Source organism: Protopterus annectens, chromosome 8.part0 (assembly GCF_019279795.1).
Source record: "Protopterus annectens isolate FY-2018-M chromosome 8.part0, PAN1.0, whole genome shotgun sequence".
Taxonomy (NCBI): domain Eukaryota; kingdom Metazoa; phylum Chordata; order Ceratodontiformes; family Protopteridae; genus Protopterus; species Protopterus annectens.
Genome location: NC_056741.1, coordinates 54,887,090 through 54,910,271, shown reverse-complemented (window position 1 = coordinate 54,910,271; position 23,182 = coordinate 54,887,090). Strand labels below are relative to the sequence as shown.

At 47.3% G+C, this 23,182-nt stretch overlaps 1 protein-coding gene across 3 annotated transcripts in view; it reads left to right on the top strand.

Annotated features, from left to right (window-relative positions):
• USP5 (ubiquitin specific peptidase 5) overlaps window positions 1-23,182 on the top strand; it is a 2,313,977-nt gene that overhangs the window by 665,083 nt on the left and 1,625,712 nt on the right. For all 3 annotated transcript variants that reach the window (XM_044079605.1, XM_044079604.1, XM_044079606.1), the window contains exon 7: window positions 17,539-17,633. In XM_044079605.1, the coding sequence (XP_043935540.1) occupies window positions 17,539-17,633 (95 nt within the window). The remainder of the gene's footprint in view (window positions 1-17,538; window positions 17,634-23,182) is intronic.

Genomic DNA, 23,182 nt, shown 5'->3' with positions numbered 1-23,182 from the left:
ATCGCAGCATACCGTCTTTATAGGAGCAGAGTTAGATACCTCAACCACCACTCTGTCTTCCAGTCGAAATGGTCTCACTTCTTCGCCAACACGTCAACTCATTGGTGTCGAAGAACAGAGCTACAAGTGAAGATACTAGGTTTGATGGCGGCATTCTAGCCATTCCACTTGCAAGGATGCATATGCGAATTCTTCAATGGCTCCTGTTCGCTCAGTGGTCTTATGATTCTCATCACAAACTCTTGCAAGAGGGACCTTCGGTGGTGGTTGATGTCTTTCATGTCACAATAGGAAGACCCTTTGTGCCCCCCCAGTAGCCACTGTGACCATGGACGCTTTCCTGATAGGGTGGGGAGGGGGGCATTTTCAGGGAAAGACTGCCCAAGGCACATGGACGGATCAAGAGTCACATCTGCTTATCAATGTTCTGGAGTTGAGAGCAGTACTTCGGGTGTTGCAGTACTTTCAGGACCCTCTTCCTCTAGGGACAATTGCAATTCAGACGGACAACATGTCAGTGGTCTGGTACTTGAACAAACAAGGTGGAACCAAGTCTTATCCCCTTTGTCGAGAAGCCCTCAGGGTATGGCAATGGGCTGTGTCATCCCAGCATTTTCTGTTAGCAATGCACATCCCAGGAAAATCCAACGTGATAGTTGACAAGCTGAGCAGGGCGATCCAAGCCCCTTATCCCACAATGCACTGCTGTAATTACCTCAGATCTAGTTTGCTGTGGCAAGAGAGATCTCTGAGACTGTGCAAGAGGAGACACTTGGACTCTCCACAGGAGTCTTTGACATCCGATACTGAATTGGATGAGTCAGAAGGATCCCCTCGCTCCCCCTCTGAGGATATCTCCTTTGTGGAGATATTAGAAATCCTGAGTCAGAGGGGTGATTGACAGTCCAAAACCCCTACTGAGGACGAGTCAATGCTCTTGAAGGCTTTTGGGTCTCAACCTTCCACTTCTTGGGTGTCTCCGCCTTACGATGAGCTCATGGACTGGAGACCTATCTTGGACCTCAGCAGACTCAACCAGTTCGTAAAGAAAGAGAAGTTTCGAATGGTCATGCTTCAGTCCATTCTTCCCTTCCTAGGAAAAGGCGATTGGATGTGCTCCATAGATCTCAAGGACACGTACTATCACATAAAGATGAACAGACGCTTCAGGGATCACCTGTGTTTCTGGCTGGGAGCCAATCATTACCAGTTTCGAGCCCTGCCCTTTGGTCTCACTACAGCCCCCAGAGTGTTCACCAAATGCATGGCAGTGGTCACAGCTCACCTGAGACGTCTAGGATTCCAGGTGTCTCCATACCTAGACGATTGGCTCCTCCCTGCTACCACCAGGCATCAATTGACTCAGGCAACACAATATACTCTGACACTCTGCCATCAATTAGGCATTACAATCAACTTCGAAAAGTCTGCCTTATCGCCATCGCAGCATACCGTTTTTATAGGAACAGAGTTAGATACCTCAACCACCACTCTGTCTTCCAATCAAAAGAGTCTCACTTCTTTGCCAACATGTCATCTCACTGGTGTCAAAGAACAAAGCTACAGCCGCAGAGGTCTTGAAGGTGCCAGGTTTGATGGTGGCAGCAATCCTGGCTGTGCCACTCAAGGATGCATACGCGAATCCTTCAATGGCTCCTTTTAACTCAGTGGTCTTACCAAAAGTTACCGATGCACCACGTGATTCTCATCACAGATTCTTGCAAGAGAGATCTTTGGTGGTGGTTGACATCTCTTCATGTTACAATCGGAAGACCCTTTGCCCCCCCCCCCCCCAGTAGCCACTGTGACCACGGATGCTTCCCTGATAGGGTTGGGGGGGGCATTTTCAGGGAAAGACTGCCCAAGGCACATGGACGTATCAAGAGTCACATCTGCATATCAATGTTCTGGAGTTGAGAACGGTACTTCTGGCATTGCAGTACTTTCAGGACTCTCTTCCTCTAGGGACAATTGCAATTCAGACGGACAACATGTCAGTGGTCTGGTACTTGAACAAACAAGTCTTACCCCCTTTGTCGAGAAGCCCTCAGGGTATGGCAATGGGTTGTGTCATCCCACCGTTTTCTGATAGCAGCGCACATCCCGGGAAAATCCAACGTGATAGCGGACAAGCTGAGCAGGACAATACTGTTGCCTCACGAGTGGTCTCTCAACCAATGAGTTGCGGATTTGATTTTCTGCAAATGGAGCCAGCCTTGCTGCGACCTCTTTGCCAGTCCCATCAATACCAAATGCAGAAGCTGCTTTGCCCTAATACCACCACCAGGACATTCCCCGAGAGATGCACTCTTACACGATTGGCCTCTGGGTCTACTATATGCATTACCACCTATTCCATTGATACCCAAGGTTTTACAGAATGCAAAATCGCTGTGAAGGACAGTTATCCTCATAGCCCCCTACTGGCCTCGAAAGATTTGGTTCTCCTTCCTTCACCATCATCTACTGGAGGATCCATAGATCCTGGACCCAGTTACGGACCTTCTGACACACCGTCAGGGGACCTCCATCCTTCACTGCAGTCCCTAAAACTGACTGCTTGACTAATCCACTTCCCCTAATTGCCAGGCTTCATTCTCTCTCAGATGATACAAGACAAATCCTTTTGTCTTCTCACAAGCCATCCACCATGAAACTATACCGCAGTAAGTGGAACAGGTTCTCAATTTGGGTCAGTATACAGGAAATCGACCCTTTCCGAGCTCCTCTATTGTCCACTTTAGAATTTTTGACACAGATTTTTAAGGAAGGAGCAGCAGCTGCCACAGTTTGAGTCCAGTTAGCCGCCAAATCAAATTTCCACCTTGGATTCGATGGGTTGAACCGTTATGGGCCATAAGTTATCTAAGGCTTTTCTTAAAGGTGCTTTTCACATGAGACCTCCTGTCCCAATCCCTTATTCTCCCTGGAATTTGAATTTTTTGCTGGTTCAAATAATTCTCCCCCTCTTCGAACCAGCATCCTCATGTGATCTCAAATATTTGTCCTGGAAGACTATATTTCTAGTAGCCATTACTTCTGTCCGCAGAGTGTCAGAACTTCAAGCATTATCTATCAGACCTCCTTACATGATTTTCCATGCTGATAGAGTATCTCTCAGAACAAACCCATCCTTTATGCCTAAAGTCTGTTCTGAATCCAATATCAATCAGGTCATTGAGTTGCCAGTCTTTTTTCCCAACCACTCTAACAAATTGGAATACATGCTGCACAAACTTGATGCACACAGACAGCTCAGATTTTATCTTGATAGAACTAAGGATATTAGAAAATCAGATCAACTTTTCGTATCCTTTTCGGAGGCCAGAAAAGGTAATCCAGTGGCTAAAGCAACCCTATCTAAACGGTTATGAGATTGTATATCCTTTGTTTATGCGAATGCAAACATGCCATTGACACACAGACCTAAGGCTCATTCTACCAGAGCCGTTTCTACATCTTCTGCCTTTCAAGCTAAATTGCCCCTTGACAGTATCTGTGCTGCATCCACTTGGTCTAAGACTCGTACCTTTATCACGCATTACAAAGTAGATATGGCTTCCAGGGACAGGTCTTCCTTTGGTTCCACGGTACTGAAAAACGTACTTCCATGAGCCACCCAAGATTGAGGATGCTAGGGGCGCTACCCATCAGTGAGAATAAACGTCGAGATTTAACAACTTCACATACAGAAGTTATGTACTTACCATAACGTTCCATGTGAGTTGTTTATCTCGCATTTATTCTCATGTCCCTCCCTCCTTCCCCCTCCTGGTTGACAGTTGACTTAGAGGCTAGTACCATCCAGGTTATTCAATACTTCTTCCCCTTTGGGAAGTGCTTCCTTGTAGAGAAAAAAAAAAAAAAAAGGTATATATACTCGCAGCAAACAAGATCTGAGGTAATTCCAGCAGTGCATTGTGGGATAAGGGGCTTGGTCTCGAGCTACTGGCAAACCTTGAGCTTTGCTATCGGCCGTGTCGGAGCCGAACCCATCAGTGAGAATAAAGGCGAGATAAACAACTCACATGGAACGTTATGGTGAGTACATAACTTCTTAGTTAAGTTGTCAATCTCGCCTCCATTCTTGCTGGATGGGTTCGGAGCCAATCCTCGGCTCCGACTCGGCCTATACCAAAGCTCGAGAGCTATTTATCGGCTCGAGGCCCTCCCTATATCCCACAATGCTAGGCTTCCAATACCCAGATCTCGTTTGCCGCTTCAGCTGCGAGGTTGCGTTTTTACCGGCTCCAGGTCGTATAAAACTTTTTTACTAAGTTTATTTAGATATAAATAGCTAATTTCTTGATAGATATTTTTCCTTTAGTGTCCCCTTTCTGATCCCTTGCAAAATCCCATTTAGAAACTCTTTGCTAGTAGTTTTCAGAGTTTCTCCCCCACCCCCTCCCCCACCCTTTAGGGTAGAGTTAGTTTTTTCTTATATATATTTATTTTTATATTTATATTTCTACTAGTCTTGTTAACTGTATTTCTTATAGCAGTGTTATTACTCTTATTACTACTATATATTGTAGAGTTAGTTCTAGTGTGTGTGTGTCTGTGTGTTTGTAGTGTGTTAGGCACTAGTATCTTTTTTCCTTGGCACCCTGTTAGTGTTATTATGTCTAAGGATACTAAGGTCTCAGGTTTCAAGAAGTGTGACTCGTGCTGTCAGAAGATGTCTCTGACAGACGGTCACACTTGTGTGTATTGTCTGGGCCCCCTACACCTGCAGGACTCTTGTTCGGTCTGTCATGCCTTCAGTCCGAGAGTCCTGCAGGAGCGTAGGAACAAACTTATTTTGAGGAGCTTACTTAAGCCTGAAGGGTCCCCGACTAGGCCTTCGTCGGGTAAACCCTCCAAGCCCGCCAAACTGTCGGCTCCCTGTTCGGAGCCGCCACCAAGCGGAGCTGCTGCCTCCTCGTCTGTTCCGGCTGGAACCGAAACTTTGAGATCTCAGTCGGCTCCTGATGTAGTGTCGGAGCCTTCTCTGAGCCGAAAACACTCTATCTCCCTCTTTGGAGTCTGTTCGTTCGGCTCTGAGATCTCCGTTACTACAATCGGAGTGGAGCCATAGGTCACATTCCTCTCGGTCTTCCAGGCTTTCTGATCACGACCTTGAGAGGGTGGTCAGTAGACTCCTAAAGTCGCAGGCATTTGCCCAAATGTTATCTAGCCCTTCTCAACAGACTGTGGCTATCCCTACATCTTCAACAATTCCTCCTCCGACTCTTCCATTATGCTTGGAGCCGGAGCTCGTTGGGGCTCGGATCGTCGGTACGTCGGAGCTGATATCACACATTTCGGCTCCTTCGTCGGCTCTGATCTCTTCATTGGTTACGTCCGTGGAGGGATCCGGGCGCCGAGACTCCCTCGTTGGCTCCGAGGGGACGAGTGGCATCGGACCCTTGTCCGATCCCGTTCTCCCTCTCGGTGCCTCGGCCCCAACATTGGCCTCTGAGCCGTCACTCTCGGTGCCTGGAAGGGTTCTCATCTCTTCGGAGCGGGGACCTTCCTCTCTGCCCGATAGGGACGCCTTTGAGGTTATGAGGAGCGTTCCGACTCCTGGGTCGAACCCACGATCGGCTCCTTCCCCCATGGTGCCTACGTCGGTCTCTGTTCACCCTCCTGACCCCAAGCATGGAGAACAGACGTTCCAGGTTGCCCCATTGGGTGTGTCTTCCTCTTCTGAGGCCTCCCCTGATCATTTAGAGGAGCCCCCTCGGAAGAGAAAATGTAAGAGGAAACATGTTGACTCCCCCGAGTCAGTCACCTCAGACACCGATTTGGAGGATTCGGAAGCGTCCCCAAGGTCCCCCTCTGAGGATATCTCCTTTTCAGACATCCTTGAGATCCTTAGGCAGAGGGGGAACTGGACTGCCCTTAACCCCTCCGAGGACGAGTCGGTGTACCTGGACGTGTTTTGTTCTCGCCCCTCCACCTCCTGGGTGTCTCCGCCTTTCGACCCGCTCATGGAGGTAGAGGCTCGGAAGGCGTGGACGGCCCCGGACACAGTGGAACCAACTCCCCGTAGGCCCACAAAGTTTATTACAGCCCCGTCCGACAAACAGTTTCTTACGAAGGGTGTCCCAGTTGATGCCATGGTGGTTGCAGCAGCCACTAAGAAGGAGTTGGCTGATCCTTCTGTCTCTGTCCATCCACCTAATAAAGAATCAAGGACAATGGACAGGTATGGGAAGCGGATGTTTTCTTCAGCGACCTTTTCCATGCAGTTGCTGAACTACCTGTGCCATTTCACCCGCCTTCAAAGGGATTTCCTTAAGGAATTGGGTGATACCCTTCAGGGATCCATCTGCTGCGCGGTCTCGGGAAAAGATTAATTCCCAGCTGGCAACCCTTAACTCCATAGTTAACTCCTCCATGTAGCTCATTTCTTATGCAGCCGATGGGGCGAGTAGGGCCGCAGGCACAGGTGTAGCCTTGAGACGACATGCCTGGATGCGGTTGTGCAACTTTGCTAACCCCTTCAAGGCGTCCTTCACCAACACCCCCTTCGATGGTCCGGCTTTGTTTGGACCACAGGTGAAGGATACACTTACCAGGTGTGAACAGGAAGGCAAGAACTCTCTCTGCTGTGGGAGTCTGTTTTTCTACCCCATCTAGACCATACCCGAAAGGTCAGAAGGGTGGAAAAATGTGGTTTCGCAAACCCCAGGGAGTCATGCCTGACGCATGTGGCGAGTTTCCCTCCAGCGGCAGAGGAGGGAACAATAATAGATGCTGCCCGAGGGGCAGAGGGGGTCCGCAGAATCAGGGTAGCAGGGAATCTTTCTCTGACAAACCCTTCCAGCACCCCTGAGGGGCTGCCCGACTGTCCACCTTCGGAGGCAGTCAGGGGAAGATTGTCACTGTACCCAGAAGCCTGGCAACTCCTCACACAAGACAAATGGGTACGGTCTATCATATCTGAGGGTTACAAAATTCCCGTCGCCACACCCCTGTATAAAGAAACAGATCCTTCCAGATGTCTCACCCGCGCTAAGGGATCAAGCAGTACTGGAAATTTCAAAACTGATCCATCCAGCCAGTCCCAGCAGATCAGCAAGGATCCGGAATTTACTCCAAGTTCTTTTTGTTACCGAAAAAGACAGGGGACTGGAGACCCATTCTGGATCTCAGCAGACTGAACAGGTCTATACAAAGTTCTGGATGGTCACACTTCAGTCCATTCTACCCTTTTTGGGTCAGGACAATTGGATGTGCTCTATAGATTTTCAGGATGCGTACTACCATATCAAAATGAACAGGTGCTCCAGAAGGTTTCTCCGCTTCCTGCTGGGAGCCAGTCACTATCAATTCAGAGCCCTGCCCTGTGGTCTCACCATAGCCGCCAGTGTGTTCACCAAATGCATGGCAGTGGCAATGGCTCACCTGAGGCGATGGGGATTCCAGGTGTTTCCATATCTCGACGACTGACTCCTTACTGCTTCCACCAGGCATCAACTTCTACGAGCCAGGGACTATACCATTCAGACTTGCTCCGAGCTAGGTATATCAATAAATTTCGAAAAGTCTACATTGTCGCCTTGTCAATCTATAACATTTATAGGTGCAGAAATAAACACAAAAGATCTGTCTGCAAAACTTCCTCCAGACAGAGTATCAGACATTCGCCGACATGTGCAAGTACTACTAAAGTGCAAGACGATTCAGGCCAGATTTGTACTAAAAACATTGGGTCTTATGGCAGCAGCGATCATTCTAGTCCCCCTGGCTCGTTTCCACATGTGGATCCTTCAGTGGATGCTTTGTACCCAGTGGTCCTTTCAACAGCTCCCAATGCCCCACAGAATAATGATCACTCAAACATGCAAAGACCACCTGGCTTGGTGGATGGTCTCCCCTACAGTTCTCCAGGGCAGACAGTTTGTTCTTCCTTCTCCTGTTGCCACGGTGACCAGGGATGCCTCCCTGATCGGGTGGGGGGGACATTTTCAGGGCAGGACTATCCAAGGAACTTGGCAACCCCTAGAATACCACCTGCATATAAACATCTTGGAGATGAGAGCGGTACTTTTAGCGTTGCAAGCTCTTCAGGACTCTCTACCCATCAGGACTATTGCAATTCAAACAGACAATATGTCTGTAGTGTGGTACATCAACAAGCAGGGCGGAACCAGATCCTACCCCTTATGTCGAGAAGCACTCAGACTCTGGCAGTGGGCGATCTCTTCCCAGTGGTTTCTGATAGCAATGCATATCCCCGGGAAGTCCAACGTCATAGCAGACAGGCTGAGCAGAGCCATTTTTATGCCTCACGAGTGGTCTCTCAATCAGTCAGTAGCGGACAAGATTTTCCGCAGATGGGGTCAACCTTGCTGCAACCTTTTTGCAACCCCTCTTAACAGCAAGTGCGAAGACTTCTTCACTCTATTCCCCCTCCCCGGCCATTCCGCCAGAGACGCTCTAGTCCACGATTCGCCCTGGGGTCTTCTATATGCATTCCCTCCATTTCCCTTAATTCCCAAACTGATTCAGAAAGCGACCGCTTTTGGGTTCCAGGATGATCCTCATTGCCCCTTACTGGCCTCGACAAATTTGGTTCCCGTTCCTGCATCATCATCTGTTGGAGCAATCCTGGAGTCTGGACCCAGTGCCGGACCTGTTGGTCCATCAGTCAGGCGGGCTGCACCAATCCCTTCAGTCTCTCAACCTCACAGCTTGGTTGCTCCACTTCCAACCCTAGCCAGGCTTCCGCATACTTCTCAGCCAGTGCGTGAAATCGTACTTTCTTCACATAAATCTACTACCAGAAAAACCTATGCTAGTAAGTGGAAACGTTTCTCCTGCTGGGCAGAGACCAGGAATATAGATCCCTTTACAGCCCCTGTCCAACTGTTCTGGATTTTTTGGCAGAGCTCTTTCGAGGAGGCTCCTCTTCTGCCAACATTAGAGTCCAATTGGTTGCCATCACTAATTTTCATGCTGGACTGTCAGAGACCAGCTTCATGTCCCATAAACTTTGTAAAGCCTTTCTCAAAGGAACTGTATTACTCAGGCCTCCAGTTAGAGATCCCCCGTCTCTGTGGGATCTGAACCTTATATTATCCTCTCTGATTCTACCTCCCTTTGAACCTGCGGCCTCCTGTTCTTTAAAGTTACTCTCCTGGAAGACTCTCTTCTTAGTAGCTATCACCTCAGCTAGAAGAGTGTCGGAACTTCAAGCCCTATGCATTCGTGCTCCCTATCTTGTTTTTCACAAGGATAGAGTCTCACTTAGAACTAACCCTTCCTTTTTACCCAAGGTTCCTTCTGAGACAAACCTGAATCAGGCTATTGAGCTTCCTGTCTTTTTTTCTAACTATTCAAACAGAGCTGAACAAAAGCTGCACTTTTTGGATGTTCACAGGCAATTACATTTTTATTTGGATAGGACAAAGCAAATTAGGAAGTCAGACCAACTCTTCCTGTCTTATGCTGAGGGCAAGCAGGGCTTGCCAGTTTCTAAAGTATCTTTATCCAGATGGCTGGCTTCAATCATATCCTTCATTTACCAATTAAGACACAAAGAACTCCCCGTAAAACCAAAAGCTCATTCCACCAGAGCGTTAGCCACGTCGGTAGCTTTTCAAGCAATGCTCCCAATGGAATCTCTTTGTGCTGCAGCCACGTGGGCCACTCCTCATACCTTTATTTCTCATTACAAGTTGGATATGGCCTCCAGGAATCGGGCTGAGTTTGGTTCCACTGTGCTCAAGAGTCTGTTCTGATGAGCCACCCAGGACTAAGGTGCTAGGGACGCTGTCCCATCCAGCAAGAATGAAGGCGAGATTGACAACTTAACATTAAGAAGTCATGTACCTACCATAACATTCCATGTTAGTTGTCTTCTTCTCGCCTTCTTTCTTGAGTCCCACCTGCCATCCCCCTAGCCTGGACAGACTGAGAAGAATCCTTCTGAGGCCGTGTTCCACTACTGGACTATTCCTAGGTTGTCCCCCTCTGTTACCACTGTAGGTAATCCTTATAGTTGGGACAGGTGTCTCCATGGTGTTAGCTCTACCAAACGAGATCTGGGTATTGGACGCCTAGCATTGTGGGATATAGGGAGGGCCTCGAGCCGGTAAATAGCTCTCGAACTTTGGTATAGGCTGAGTCAGAGCCGAGGATCAGCTCCGAGCCCATCTAGCAAGAAAGAAGGCGAGAAGAAGACAACTAACATGGAATGTTATGGTAGGTACATAACTTCTTATTTTAAGCCACCAGTGTTTAAAGTGGTTTACAGTGCCACCCTCATTTGTTCATCTCCTTTTCCAAACTTTTTCTTCTCTTTATAGTTTTACTTTCCTGTACTTTATCCACTTTTCCTTAACTGTTCCAGTATTAATAGCAGTGTGCTGTTGTATGTACATGTTTTATTAAAGCTAATACTATCATTAGATAACTGCCTACCATTCAATTGACAGACCAGTTTTTGTTGAATTGTGTTAATTGCATGTTTGTACCTCTGTATTGTGTATTGCCTTTCAGCCAGGGTAGTGATTGAAGAGTCCTCTGCCAACCCATTTCACCTAGTTCAGCAAACAAAATATAGGTGCCGCCCCAGGGGCAAACTTGCTGTCTCCCATCCAGATGTCCTTCAGGGATGCATCTGCAGTCCTTACAAATGGGTTGTCCTGTCGTCAGGCAGCCCTTCGGTTGGCCGGATTCCAAAGTCTGGGTCCGGCTTCGGCTGATGTTGCACTTCACCCGACGTCATCGCTGCAGTTTTTCGGGTATAAAGGCATCAGCCGATGCCATTTTCCTCAGTCTTTCTTGCCGCGTGGCGCCCGAAGCAGAAGCTGTTCGCAAGTGCCGGTCGGTCAGATCCAGAGATTACTACTACCGAATACTACTTCGAAGACTTCTAAAAAGCTAAGTACCCCGTTGGGGACTCTTTCTTGCCTCAGCCGATGTCAGAGAAAGTGAATAACTGTTTATCTTGTGGGAAACAAATACCTCATAAAGATTTCCACTCCTACTGTATACATTGTTTAGGCCCAGACCACGACGTAGCAGCTTGTCTAGCCTGTGCTTCTTTTAACCGACGGACGCTTAGACGTCGGTCGGACTTTGCTGAACAGATTTTCGGCTCTGATTTTGCCTATATTATGCCGTCGGATCCTCCGACAACGCAAATTTCCAAAAACGAAGAAAAGGACCGACACTCGCGGTCCGCGGTTTCGGCCGAAACCGTGATTAAGCAAACCGCGAGTGTCTCGGTTTTGGCCGAAACCGAGCAAGCGGTTCTTTCTTCAGCCGAAACCATGCCTTCTACCGAGGCCACCTCTAACCTGGTAGAATCGGCTTCTGAAATCCAACCTTCTGTTGCGGTTTCTCAGGAATTATCAGACCCTATTCTCCTGGATATTTCAACCCCTGCACGTGGAGCTGCTAGGCCTCCTGCAGCCATGTCTATTAAGGCCTTTGCCAGGGCTAAAGCAGCCAAAGCTTCAAAAACTGTGCCTGCCAAACCCCCCCACACACACACACACACACACAGGCCCAGCACTAGCTCTCATATGCTTTCTTTGGCTGAGGATCTAATTTCTTTGATTCGTGGATCCCAGCCTCATCCAGACAGGTCCTCTCTCCCACCTCCAGAAAAGAGGCCTAGAGCAGAGCCCCCTGAACCAGTATCCACTGATGATTCCTCTGATGACTCTGAACATACAGCCCTTCCTGAGGCTTCTTATTCTCCTTACGAAGACTCTGATGCTGAAGAGTCCATTCCTTCAGCCTCTCCACCTGAGGAATTTTCCTTTGGGGAAACCTTGCATGCTATGAGGGAACAATTTCAGTGGCAGGGCCAAGATTCCTCAGACTCCAGAAAAAGGCTCAGAACCTTTCTACATTTGCCACAACATAGGCCTTTAGCTATACCTCCAGTTCTGTCTGTTGTAGATGATGCATTTAATGATGCTTGCACTGCTCCTGATTCATTACCTCCGGCTCCTGCTAAGCCCGATAGGTTCTACAGGGTCCCGGACACTCATCACCATTTATACAAGGCTCCTTTTGCAGATCCAGAGACTATCTCCCAGGGCCCTAAAGCTGTAGCAGCTACTTCTACTGAAACCCCTCCCTCTGAAAGGGAATCCAGGTCCTTAGAGAGATGGGGTAAAAAGTTTACACTTCTGCTACCTTGTCAGCTAGGGCTTTGAACTGCCAATTTCATATGATTCAATATCAAGAGTTTATGCTTGACCAGTTAACTAAAAAGCTGTCCTCTGAAGAATCTTTAGATAAAAAATATGTTCAGGAAATGGTACATAACATACAGCAAGTTAGTAACCATTCTTTAAAATGTGGCTATGATGCACTGGAGGCTTCCTTTAGATCAGCCATGACTGGCACAGTTATCAGGAGACATGCATGGTTGAAAGAACAGGCATTACCAGACCATGTCAAATCAAAGCTTTTGGATACACCCATGGACAAGGTCAATTTATTTGGTTCACCTGCTCAGCAGGTACTAAAAAAGATGGAAGCGAAGGCGAAATCTGTACAAACGGTGAAAGATTTCTTACAGGTTCAACCTCCAAGGTTTAGCAGGAACTGGCCCTCCAAGAATTGGTCCTTTCCGGACTCCTCTAAGACACAGAGAGGCAGGAATAGGCGTTCTAGAGGCAGAAACCAATCCAGGGGTGCCTACAGGGGACGCCAGTGGCAAGGTAACAACCAGCGAGGCACGGACGCAGCCACCACCAGTACAACAACTCAATCACAGTGACTTGACAGTGGCACCGCCTACCAGGGAACAACTAGAAGCACCCTTAGGCGGAAAGCTAACTTTATTTTCAAAGAACTGGCATTGCATCACAAGGGAAAAATGGATTTTGCAAACTATAGACCAAGGTTACAGGTTCCATTTCCATACTCTACCAGGGAAGAGAGGAATGCCAAACCTACCGCCTACTCAAAGGGCAGAAGCTCTAAAGCAAATATCTCAGCTATTAAAAATGAGAGCTGTGGAAAAGGTACCATCTATGGAGCAAGGAAAGGGATTTTACTCCAGACTCTTCCTGGTACCAAGAAAAGAAAACAAATGGAGACCCATTCTAGACCTGTCCGCTTTAAACACATTCCTCATTGTTCCAAAATTCAAAATGCTGACCCTACAGCAGCTTCTTCCCTTGCTGGGCAAGGAGTCTTGGCTGGTAACTCTAGATCTCAAGGAGGCATACCTGCACGTCCCCATACGACCAATTTGCAGAAGATACCTCAGATTTCTTGCAGGATCAGAGCATTATCAATTTTCAGCATTGCCCTTTGACTTATCTACTGTGCCCAGAGTGTTCACGAAATGCCTGGCATCAGTAATTGCTCATTGCAGACTTCAGGGGATCCAAATTTATCCCTACCTGGACGACTGCCTGATACAAGCGGACAACAAAAGCAAGCTAACAGAAGACTTACAAAGAGTCATTTACCTGCTGCAAGCCTTGGGATATACAGTCAATATAAAAAAGTCAAGGCTGATTCCATCCCAAAGAATAACCTTTCTGGGTGCAGAGCTGGACACATCAAAACAAATGGCATTCCTAACTGCAGAAAAGAAAGAGCAACTACCTCTCTACTTCTTGGCATTAACAAAGCACAACCATCTAACTGCAAGAAAAGTACTGCAAGCTCTAGGCTTCATGGCATCCTGCATAATTCTGGTCCCTCATGCCAGACTGCATATGAGAAAGCTACAGTGGTACCTAAAGAATTTATGGTCCCAACACAAGCACAGCCTAGAAACCAAAATTCCAATAATCCCATGCCTGAAGCAAGAGTTCCTATGGTGGGCTCAGGCCTGTCAATCAAACACAGGATTGCCCTTCTGCAACAGTCAACCAAGCCAAACCATCATGACAGATGCCTCAGACCTCGGTTGGGGGGCACATATGCTGGGCAAGTGCATACAAGGCTTATGGACTCAAGACCAGCTGCGCCTACACATAAATCTAAAGGAGATGCTGGCAGTAAAATTGGCAATCCAGTCATTCAGACCATTCTCCAAGAAGGTCAGTTGATAAGGACAGACAACACCACAGTTATGTGGTACATCAACAAACAGGGAGGCACACATTCATATCCTCTATGCCGGCTGGCACTGGACCTATGGGATGTGGCCCTGAGCTACAACATTCAGTTACAAGCAATTTTTGTACCAGGAAAAGAAAACATTCTAGCAGACATATTAAGCAGAACTACCACAGATGCCCACGAATGGATGCTACATACGGACATCTTCAAAGCCATCACAAGAGAATGGGGATTACCACAAATGGACTTGTTTGCATCCCCACTCAATCACCAGCTAAAGAAATTCTGCACAAGGACGTACCACCCACTTGCTTGGAAGGTGGACTCCCTATCTTTCAGTTGGAAAAACTTGACCGCATACGCATTCCCACTACTTCCTTTGATGCACAAGGTGCTTCTGAAGATCAAAGAGGACCGTCCAAGGATCATTCTGATAGCTCCAGACTGGCCAAGACAACATTGGTACCCATTGCTGAGGAGCATGTCTCGGGAACAAATATGGGCACTACCCCTGATCCCATTACTGTTAACACAGAACAACTACAACATCCTGCATCCAAACCTGAAAACTCTGCAGCTAACTGCCTGGAACATTACATAACAGCAATTAATCCAAATTTATCCCAAAGGGTTAAAGACATAATCTTGGAGGCTCGTAGACCTTCAACAAGAAAGAATTATGCAGCAAAATGGAAAAGTTATCTCATTTGGAGTACTGCAAAGGGAGAAGATGTGACACTGGTAAACATAGCCAACATCCTGGAGTACTTGGCAGAGCTCTTTCACACAGGCCTGTCCTATTCTTCCATCAAGATACATGCATCAGCTATTTCAGCAGAATACAGCTTGGATCCTCCTGTCTTCTCTCATCCTCTGCTCAGACAGTTTCTGAGAGGAATTAAAAATGTAAAACCTCCCAGGAAACCACCATTGCCAGCATGTGACTTGAACTTTGTGCTAGAAAAACTGACACTTCCCCCTTTCGAGCCAGCAGCAACAGCAGAATTACAATACTTATCCTGGAAGACTGCTTTCCTGCTGGCAATAACTTCAACAAGAAGGGTCTCTGAACTACAGGCATTAATGGCAGTGCAACCCTTCCTGATCTTCCATCAAGATAGTGTCCATGAGAACAAATCCTACATTTATGCCTAAGGTGGTATCCAGAGTGTCATTAAATCAGGCTATCCACCTACCTACATTCTTCCCAAATCCACAGAACAGGGGAGAAAGACTCTTGCATACCTTGGATGTACATAGTCCTGTCCAGGTAGTAGCGTAATTGTCTAAGTCCAATAGAAAAACTGACCAGCTTCTGGTAGCATATGCCACAGGAAAGGAAGGAAAACCAATTTCAAAACGGACAGTCTCCAAATGGATTGGAAATTGCATTAGATTTTGTTACTCCTACCATGGAAAGAAAACTCCAGAGAACATCAGGCCTCACTCCACAGGGGCTACAGCCACTACCACAGCTTTCTTACGAGGAGTGGCTACCAAGGACATTATAGAGGCTGCTACTTGGACCTCCATGCATACATTTGCCAAGCATTACAATTTACCTTTATACTCTAGATCCCGAGCAGGTTTTGCCACTGCTGTTTTGCAAGGGATCCTAGCTACACCATAATCTTTACTCTCCTCCCCTTGTTTAGCTATGGTATTCTACCCATTTGTAAGGACTGCAGATGCATCCTTGAAGGACATAGTACAGTTTTGTACCTACCATAAATGTAGATGTCCGATAGGAATGCATCTGCAGTCAGGATTACCCACCCACCTTCCCCTCTGAGGTACTCCTAGGGTATTTGCCATCCTTCAGCTAGCTTGGGGGGGATCTATTATGGTGTATTTGTTTGTATATATGTACATACATGCTTATTTTATGTGTTTGCTCTCTACTATTTGGAAACATTGGCATTTATCCAAATTTAGCCATCCAAGAGGGCTCCTGGCATCTGGGGCAAGAAACACTGAGGAAAATGGCGTCGGCTGATGCCTTTATACCCGAAAAACTGCAGCGATGACGTCGGGTGAAGTGCGACATCAGCCAAAGCCGGACCCAGACTTTGGAATCCGGCCGACCGAAGGGCTGCCTGACGACAGGACAACCCATTTGTAAGGACTGCAGATGCATTCCTATCGGACATCTACATTTATGGTAGGTACAAAACTGTACTTTATCTATGTTGCATTTGAATAGGGACAGAGCTCCTCACTGACCCTGTTCAAATGCAACCTTGATAATTGGATGGGAGACTGCAGATTCACACCTGGGGAGGCACACTTGTCCGCCATGGACAGGGATAGCCAGTGTTGATCACAGAACTGATCGCTTCATAAATTTATTCTGCAAACTACCCAAAAAAGAAGAAATGGGGATACTTGGGAATAACATGGTTAGGCCTGTAAATGCTGCAGGGCCGCTAGCCTAGTAACCTCCTATAAAGTAAATCACTAGTGTTGCATGAAACTATGAAGTAAATCACTAGTGTTGCATGAAGCTATGAAGTAAATCACTAGTGTTGCATGAAGCTATGAAGTAAATCACTAGTGTTGCATGAAGCTATGAAGTAAATCACTAGTGTTGCATGAAGCTATGAAGTAAATCACTAGTGTTGCATGAAACTGTGAAGTAAATCACTAGTGGTGCATGAAACTGTGAAGTAAATCACTAGTGTTGCATGAAACTGTGAAGTAAATCACCAGTGTTGCATTTCAAATGGTTGTGAATGGAGTAGAAGATTATTTGCTTTTTGTCTTTTAATGCTAGGTGTGTTAAGGTACAAATACTCTTTGAAAACAAGTTATTGAATAAAGGCTTGTTATGTGGAGTTAAGCTTATAATTTTACTGGTAAATAACACTGTGAATAAAATTTTAACATGTTTTACATAGACTTTACTACATTATCAATCAAATTATTTACTGGTATTGCACTGGCTAGACTTTTGATTACATCTGACAATAATGTTTGTATGGGTGAATTTTAAATGACACATTTGTGTTGAGTAGAACCGATTTTTGGAGCATTTTGCCTAGAATAGATGTTTGTACTATGATAGAGTTTTGTTGTTATAAAGTACAGCCAGTGGTAGGTAGGCTTGCTGTTGTGTGTTCTGTGCCAGATTCAGCAGGTGGTCCTTGGTATTTGTGGATGTGAAGGAGAGCACTGATATGGTATTGAATGCCCACAGTTTGTGCACCTTGTTATGTTGAGGGGATGGCAGGGTGGTAGTGAACTGGCAGATTAGTAATGACAGCAGGATGTAGCCTTGGCGATGCTGCACGTGTGGACCACAACATTACAGCCCTTTACGCAGGGCTCATGTTAGGTGAACACTAGTTAGACAGCTGCAATTAAAAGCCCTGATTTCGTTTGTGGGTAGCATTAGGCAGAATGATCCCTGCATTGAACTTGCGTGTGAGCTGCTGTTTCGCTTGTTTTTTTATCTCTGCCTGTTTGAGGCTGTACTTTGTTCACACATTTGTTTTGTGCTCTCAGATGTGTATTCATATGAAGAGGACGATATGGTGCTCGACCCCAACTTGGCAGAACACCTCTCTCACTTTGGAATTGATATGATGAAAATGCAGAAGGTGAGTTTGTTTAGTAACACTTGTGTTTTCAGCTGACTGCAAACTTCCTCTCATAAGAATAGGATTAATAAGAATAAATGCATGTTGTGTCCTTTAACCGTACTTTTTGAATTTGGTCTGTGGGGCTGATGCGTTAATCGCTCTAGGCCTAACCCCATAGGGCAGAGTAAAGGACTGAGCAGATACCTTGCCAAACCGTTGACACAAATAAAGGAGGTGAACAAAATATTTAACAAGAACTTAGCAGTGTGGCTTAAAGGACTGTGCCCTAGGCTGCCTGAGTTCAGATGTTCTTCATGTTTCACTGTTGCAGTCATTACATTTTGGTTATCTGCTTGCAGTAGCCCTCAGTCGGCCTTATTAACAAAGTCTTGGGTCCTACGTCAGTTGCTGTCTCCTCTTCCCGTCAGGTCGTCAAGGGTATAAAACATCCAATGTCATTACATCTGTCTTTCTTGCCGTGCGGTGCCCGAAGCAGAAACAGTTCGCAAGTGCAGGTCAGCCGACTCCTGAAATTTTAGATGTTAAGTTGTCAATCTCACCTTCATTCTTGCTGGATGGGTTCGGAGCCGATCCTCGGCTCTGATTCGGCACTTGCTAAGCTCGAGAGCTAATTTTACCAGCTCGAGGCAACCCTATATCCCATGATGCAAGGCGGAGATTACCCAGATCTCGTTTGCCGCTTCGCTAACGAGGTGCCTTCTTTTACCAGCTTCTAGGTAAGTGAACTTTTTTAGAGACTTTTCGTCTACCCCCCTTTAAATTTATATATATATATTGTATTTTGTTAATTAACGACTTACTTTAGCCCTATTCCCATCAGTGTTCCCTTCTTTTTGAGTAAATTATTCCCTTGTCCCTAGTTAGGCCTTAGATCTTCCCCTCCCTAAATTTTTTCCTGTCAGGGATTGTTTGTGTGTGACTGTGTGTTATCCCTGTTTATTTTAATTTGTTGGACTGAGTGTTTATGTGTGTGAGTGTGTTACTGGTGTTTCATCGACACAGTTATGTCGAAGGACACTAAGGTCTCAAGTTTCAAGAAGTGCGACTCGTGCTGTCAGAAGATGTCTTTGACAGACGGTCACACTTGTGTTTATTGCCTGGGACCTTCGCACCTGCAGGACTCTTGTGCTATCTGTCATGCTTTCAGCACAAGAGTCCTGAAGGAGCGAAAAAATAAGCTGATATTAAGGGGCTTATTAAAGCCCGAGAGCTCCCCGACTAAGTCGGCGCCGGGGAAGCCCTCGAAACCTGTTAAGCCTTCGGCTCAGACTTCCAAGCCATCTGCTTCAGGTTCATCCTCACCAGGTTCGAGACCGGCTCCGGCCGGAGCCGATCCTTCCATACCAGTCTCAGTATCGGCTCCATCCGGCGTCGATACTGTCAAATCCAGACACTCAGTGTCGGCTCCGGCTGGAGCCGACGCATCTTCGGCTCCGATGGCTCCATTGATCTCAAAAAAGAGATCTCGATCCCCTTCAGTGGAATCTATACATTCGGCTCCGAGATCACCCTTGCTCTCGGAGCAGAGCCATCGGAGCCGTTCTTCTCTGTCATCCAGGCTATCTGATCACGACCTCGAGAGAGTGGTGAGTAGACTATTAAAGTCTCAGGCATTGGCCCAAATACTCCATAGCCCATCTCAACAGACGGTAGCTATCTCACATCCACCAAACATTCCTCTTTTGACTCTCTTACAGAGCTCGGAGCCGGAGCTCCTCGGAACCGGCACCGTTGTGATTTCGGAGCCGATACCACCCCTTTCGGCTCCGTCGTACTCGGCTCCGATTTCCTCCTTGAGACCTTCATTGGAGGGATCCGGGCGTCTGGTCTCTCGTCGGCTCCGAGGGGGCGAGTGGCATCTGACTCTTGTCCGACCCCGTTCTCCCTCTCGGAGCTTCGGCGTTGGTGAGCTCGGCCCCGACATCTGCCTCGGAGCCTTCCCTCTCGGTGAGGCCTGGGGTTCCTATCTCTTCGGAGCGGGAACTTTCTGGTTTCTCTGACGGGGGAGCCTTCGAGGTGATGAGGAGTGTACTAGCCCCTGGGATTAGTCAATGGACAGTTCCATCAGCTCCTCCCACTACAGTGCCTGCTGACGTCTCTTCCCACTCTCTTGCTCCCGGACCCAGAGATCCAACGCCTCAGGTATCCCCATTGGGAATATCTTCCTCTTCCGAGGCTTCTCCTGATCTGTCAGGAGAACCCCCACTTAAGAGGACATGTAAGAGGAAACATCTAGACTCCCCTGAGTCTACTACATCAGATACTGACTTGGATTAGTCGGAGGGATCCCCAAGGTCCTCCTCTGAGGATGTCTCATTTTCAGACATCCTTGAAATCCTTAAGCAGAGGGGGAACTGGCCCTCCCTTAATCCCTCCGAGGGCGAGTCAGTATACCTGGAGGCGTTCGGATCTCGACCCTCCACCTCCTGGGTGTCTCCGCCTTTCGACCCTCTCATGGAGGTAGTGGCTCGGAAGGCGTGGATGGCTCCAGATTCGGTGGAACCTATCCTAGGAGACCTTCAAAATTTATTACTGCCCCACAAGATAGACAATATTTAACAAAGGGTGTCCCAGCTGATGCCATGGTGGTGGCTGCTGCCACCAAGAAGGAATTAGCTGATCCTTCAGTACCTGTCCATCCTCCTAACAAGGATTCTAGGACTATGGACAGGCACGGTAAGCAGATTTTTTCTTCAACGACTTTTGCCATGAGATCACTGAACTACTTATGCCACTTCACCCACGTTCAAAGAGATGTTCTTAAAGAGTTGGGAGAAGTTTTACAGGATCAGTCAGCTGCTGGGTCTCAGGATAAGATTAGCTCACAGCTAGGAATCCTTAACTCCATTGCTAACTCCTCCATGCGGCTCATTTCTTATGCAGCCGATGGTGCGAGTAGGGCCGCAGGCACAGGAGTGGCTTTAAGGCGTCAGTCCTGGATGCGGCTTTGTAATTTTGCAGACCCCTTCAAGGCGTCTTTCACAAACTCCCCCTTTGATGGCTCGACCTTGTTCGGTCCTCAAATGAAAGACACTTTGACTAGATGCGAACAAGATGGCAAGACTCTTTCTGCTGTAGGAGTTTGATGTTCTTCATCTCACATTGCTGCAGTCCTTACACTTGGGTAGTCCGCTGACCTCGGTCGGCCCGAATATCAAAGTATTTGGCTGACGTCGGTCAAGGCGCTTAAGACTGACATCAGGACGTCAGGGTACAAATGCGCATGACCGACGTCATATCCTCAGTCTTTTTTGCCACATGGTCCGATGCAGAAGCAGCGTTGCAAGTGCCGTTCGGCGTTCTGAAATTTTTCGAATTCGGAGTTTCAGGCGGAGTCAAAGTTGGCTAAGTACCCCGTTGGGGAATATTTTGGTTTTTTCTTGCCTCAGTGGTTTACCGGATGTCAGAAAAAGTGAATAACTGTATTTCTTGTGGGAAACAGATACCGCATAGAGATTATCATACTTTGTGTATTCTTTGTTTGGGGCCTGAGCACGACGTTGTTGGGTGTCGCTCTTGTGCTAGGTTCAATAAGCGCACTATTAAGCGAAGGTTGGTTTGTGCCAGGTTGGTCTTTGGGAAGCGGTGCAATTATAAGATGCCGTCGGATGCTCTGACGCCCGCTTCTTCGAAGAAGCGCAAAGACAAGGCAGCTAAGCCCAGGCAAGAAGAGTCGTCCGTACCGGACGCCGGTTCTTTAGAGGCGTCAGTGGAACCGGTGGTTCCACCGGAGGCTTTTCAGGAGTCCCAGGGGGAGACTTTGTTATTGCAGGATGTGGCCTCTCAGGAGGCAGGTCAGGCTGAAGGGGCTTCTCAGGTTACTGTACTCCCCTCCCTTCCTAGGGTGGTTAGGCCTTCTCCTTCTGTTTCTAAGGCTTCTCCCAGAGGCAGGCCAGGTTTAGCTTCTGTTGGTGTCACTCCTAGTTCTTCAGGATCTGTGCCCAAGAAGCACATGCTTAAAATGGCAGAAGATTTAATTTCTTTGATTAGAGGTTCTTTGCCCCCTCCAGATAAGAGGCCCAGGGTGGAACCAGAGTTGGGGAGTTTTGAGCAGCCTTCAGATGTTTCAGAGTCTTCGGCTGAAGACTTGCTGGAGCACTCTCCTTATTCTGATGCAGATGAATCTACCCCTTCTGCTTCTCCTCCAGAGGATTTTTCATTTTCAGAGACTCTTCATTCCATGAGGGAGCATTTTAAGTGGGAAGGTCAGGACTTCTCTGATTCCAGGAAAAGGCTTAGGGAGTTTTTGTTTTTGCCCCAGCATAGGCCTTTGGCTATACCTCCTGTTCTGGATGTTGTGGAAGATGTGTTTGCGGAGGCTTCACTTAATCCTGATTCTTTGCCTCCTGCTCCTGTTAAACCGGATAGGTATTATAGGGTGCCTGAGGCTCATAAATATCTTTATAAGAGTCCTAGGGCGGACCCAGAAACTGTTAGTCAGGGACCTAAGGGTGTCAAGGCCTCTGTTGTAAAAAATCCGGTTCCTCCAGATAGAGGCCAGAGCTTTGGATAGATGGGGAAAGAAAGTCTATACTTCCTCCACCTTAGCTATGAGGGCTTTGAATTGCCAGTCTCACATGTTGAAATATCAGAACTATCTTCTTTCTCAACTGAAGTCTAAGGTAGATGCTCTGGCGGAAGGCATTGAGTGTAAGGAATTACAAGATTTAGTGCATGTCTCTGAACAGGTGGGTAAGCATTCTTTACAATGTGGTTTTGATGCTGTACAGGCCTCGTCTAGGGTGGCTGCCACTGGGTCAGTTCTTCGCAGGCACGCCTGGCTGAGGGATCAGAATTTATCTGAACATGTTAAGACAAGGATTTTGGATGCTCCTTTACAGTCTGATGTGTTGTTTGGTTCACCTGTTGAGTCAGTCTTGAAGAAAATGGAAGACGAGGCTAAGTCTATGCAGACTGTTAAAGATTTTTTGCAAGTCCAGTCTCCGAAGTTTAGTAGGAATTGGCCTGCTAAGGGGTGGACATACCCTTCTTATGATTCACAGTCTAGGGGTAGATCTAGACGTGGTAGGGGTAGAGCGCAGAGCTCCTTCAGACCTAGAACAGAGAGTTCTCCTGCACAATCTTCAGGTGAGGGCAGGGGCCAGTCCTTTCGTAAACAGACCCAATGACCTACCTTTTCAGCTGCCAGATCCTTCTTGCCTGGCAGCACCTTTGGGAGGAAGGTTGGCACTCTTCAGGGAAAATTGGACTTTGATTACCCAAGACAAATGGGTACTGGATATCATACACCAAGGTTACAGGTTTTATTTCCATACTTTGCCTCCTTTCAAAGGCATGCCGGACGTTCCTCCTCAGCAAAGACTAGAGGCTCACAAACAAATTTCTCTGCTGCTCCAAATAGGGGCCATACAACCGGTCCCTCTGTCAGAAGTGGGCCTAGGATTTTATTCTCGCCTGTTCCTAGTACCAAAGAAGGGGAACACGTGGAGACCAATTTTGGATTTATCTATCCTCAACACTTATCTGGACATTCCCAAGTTCAAAATGTTGACGTTACAACAGCTTTTACCTCTGCTGGGCAAAGA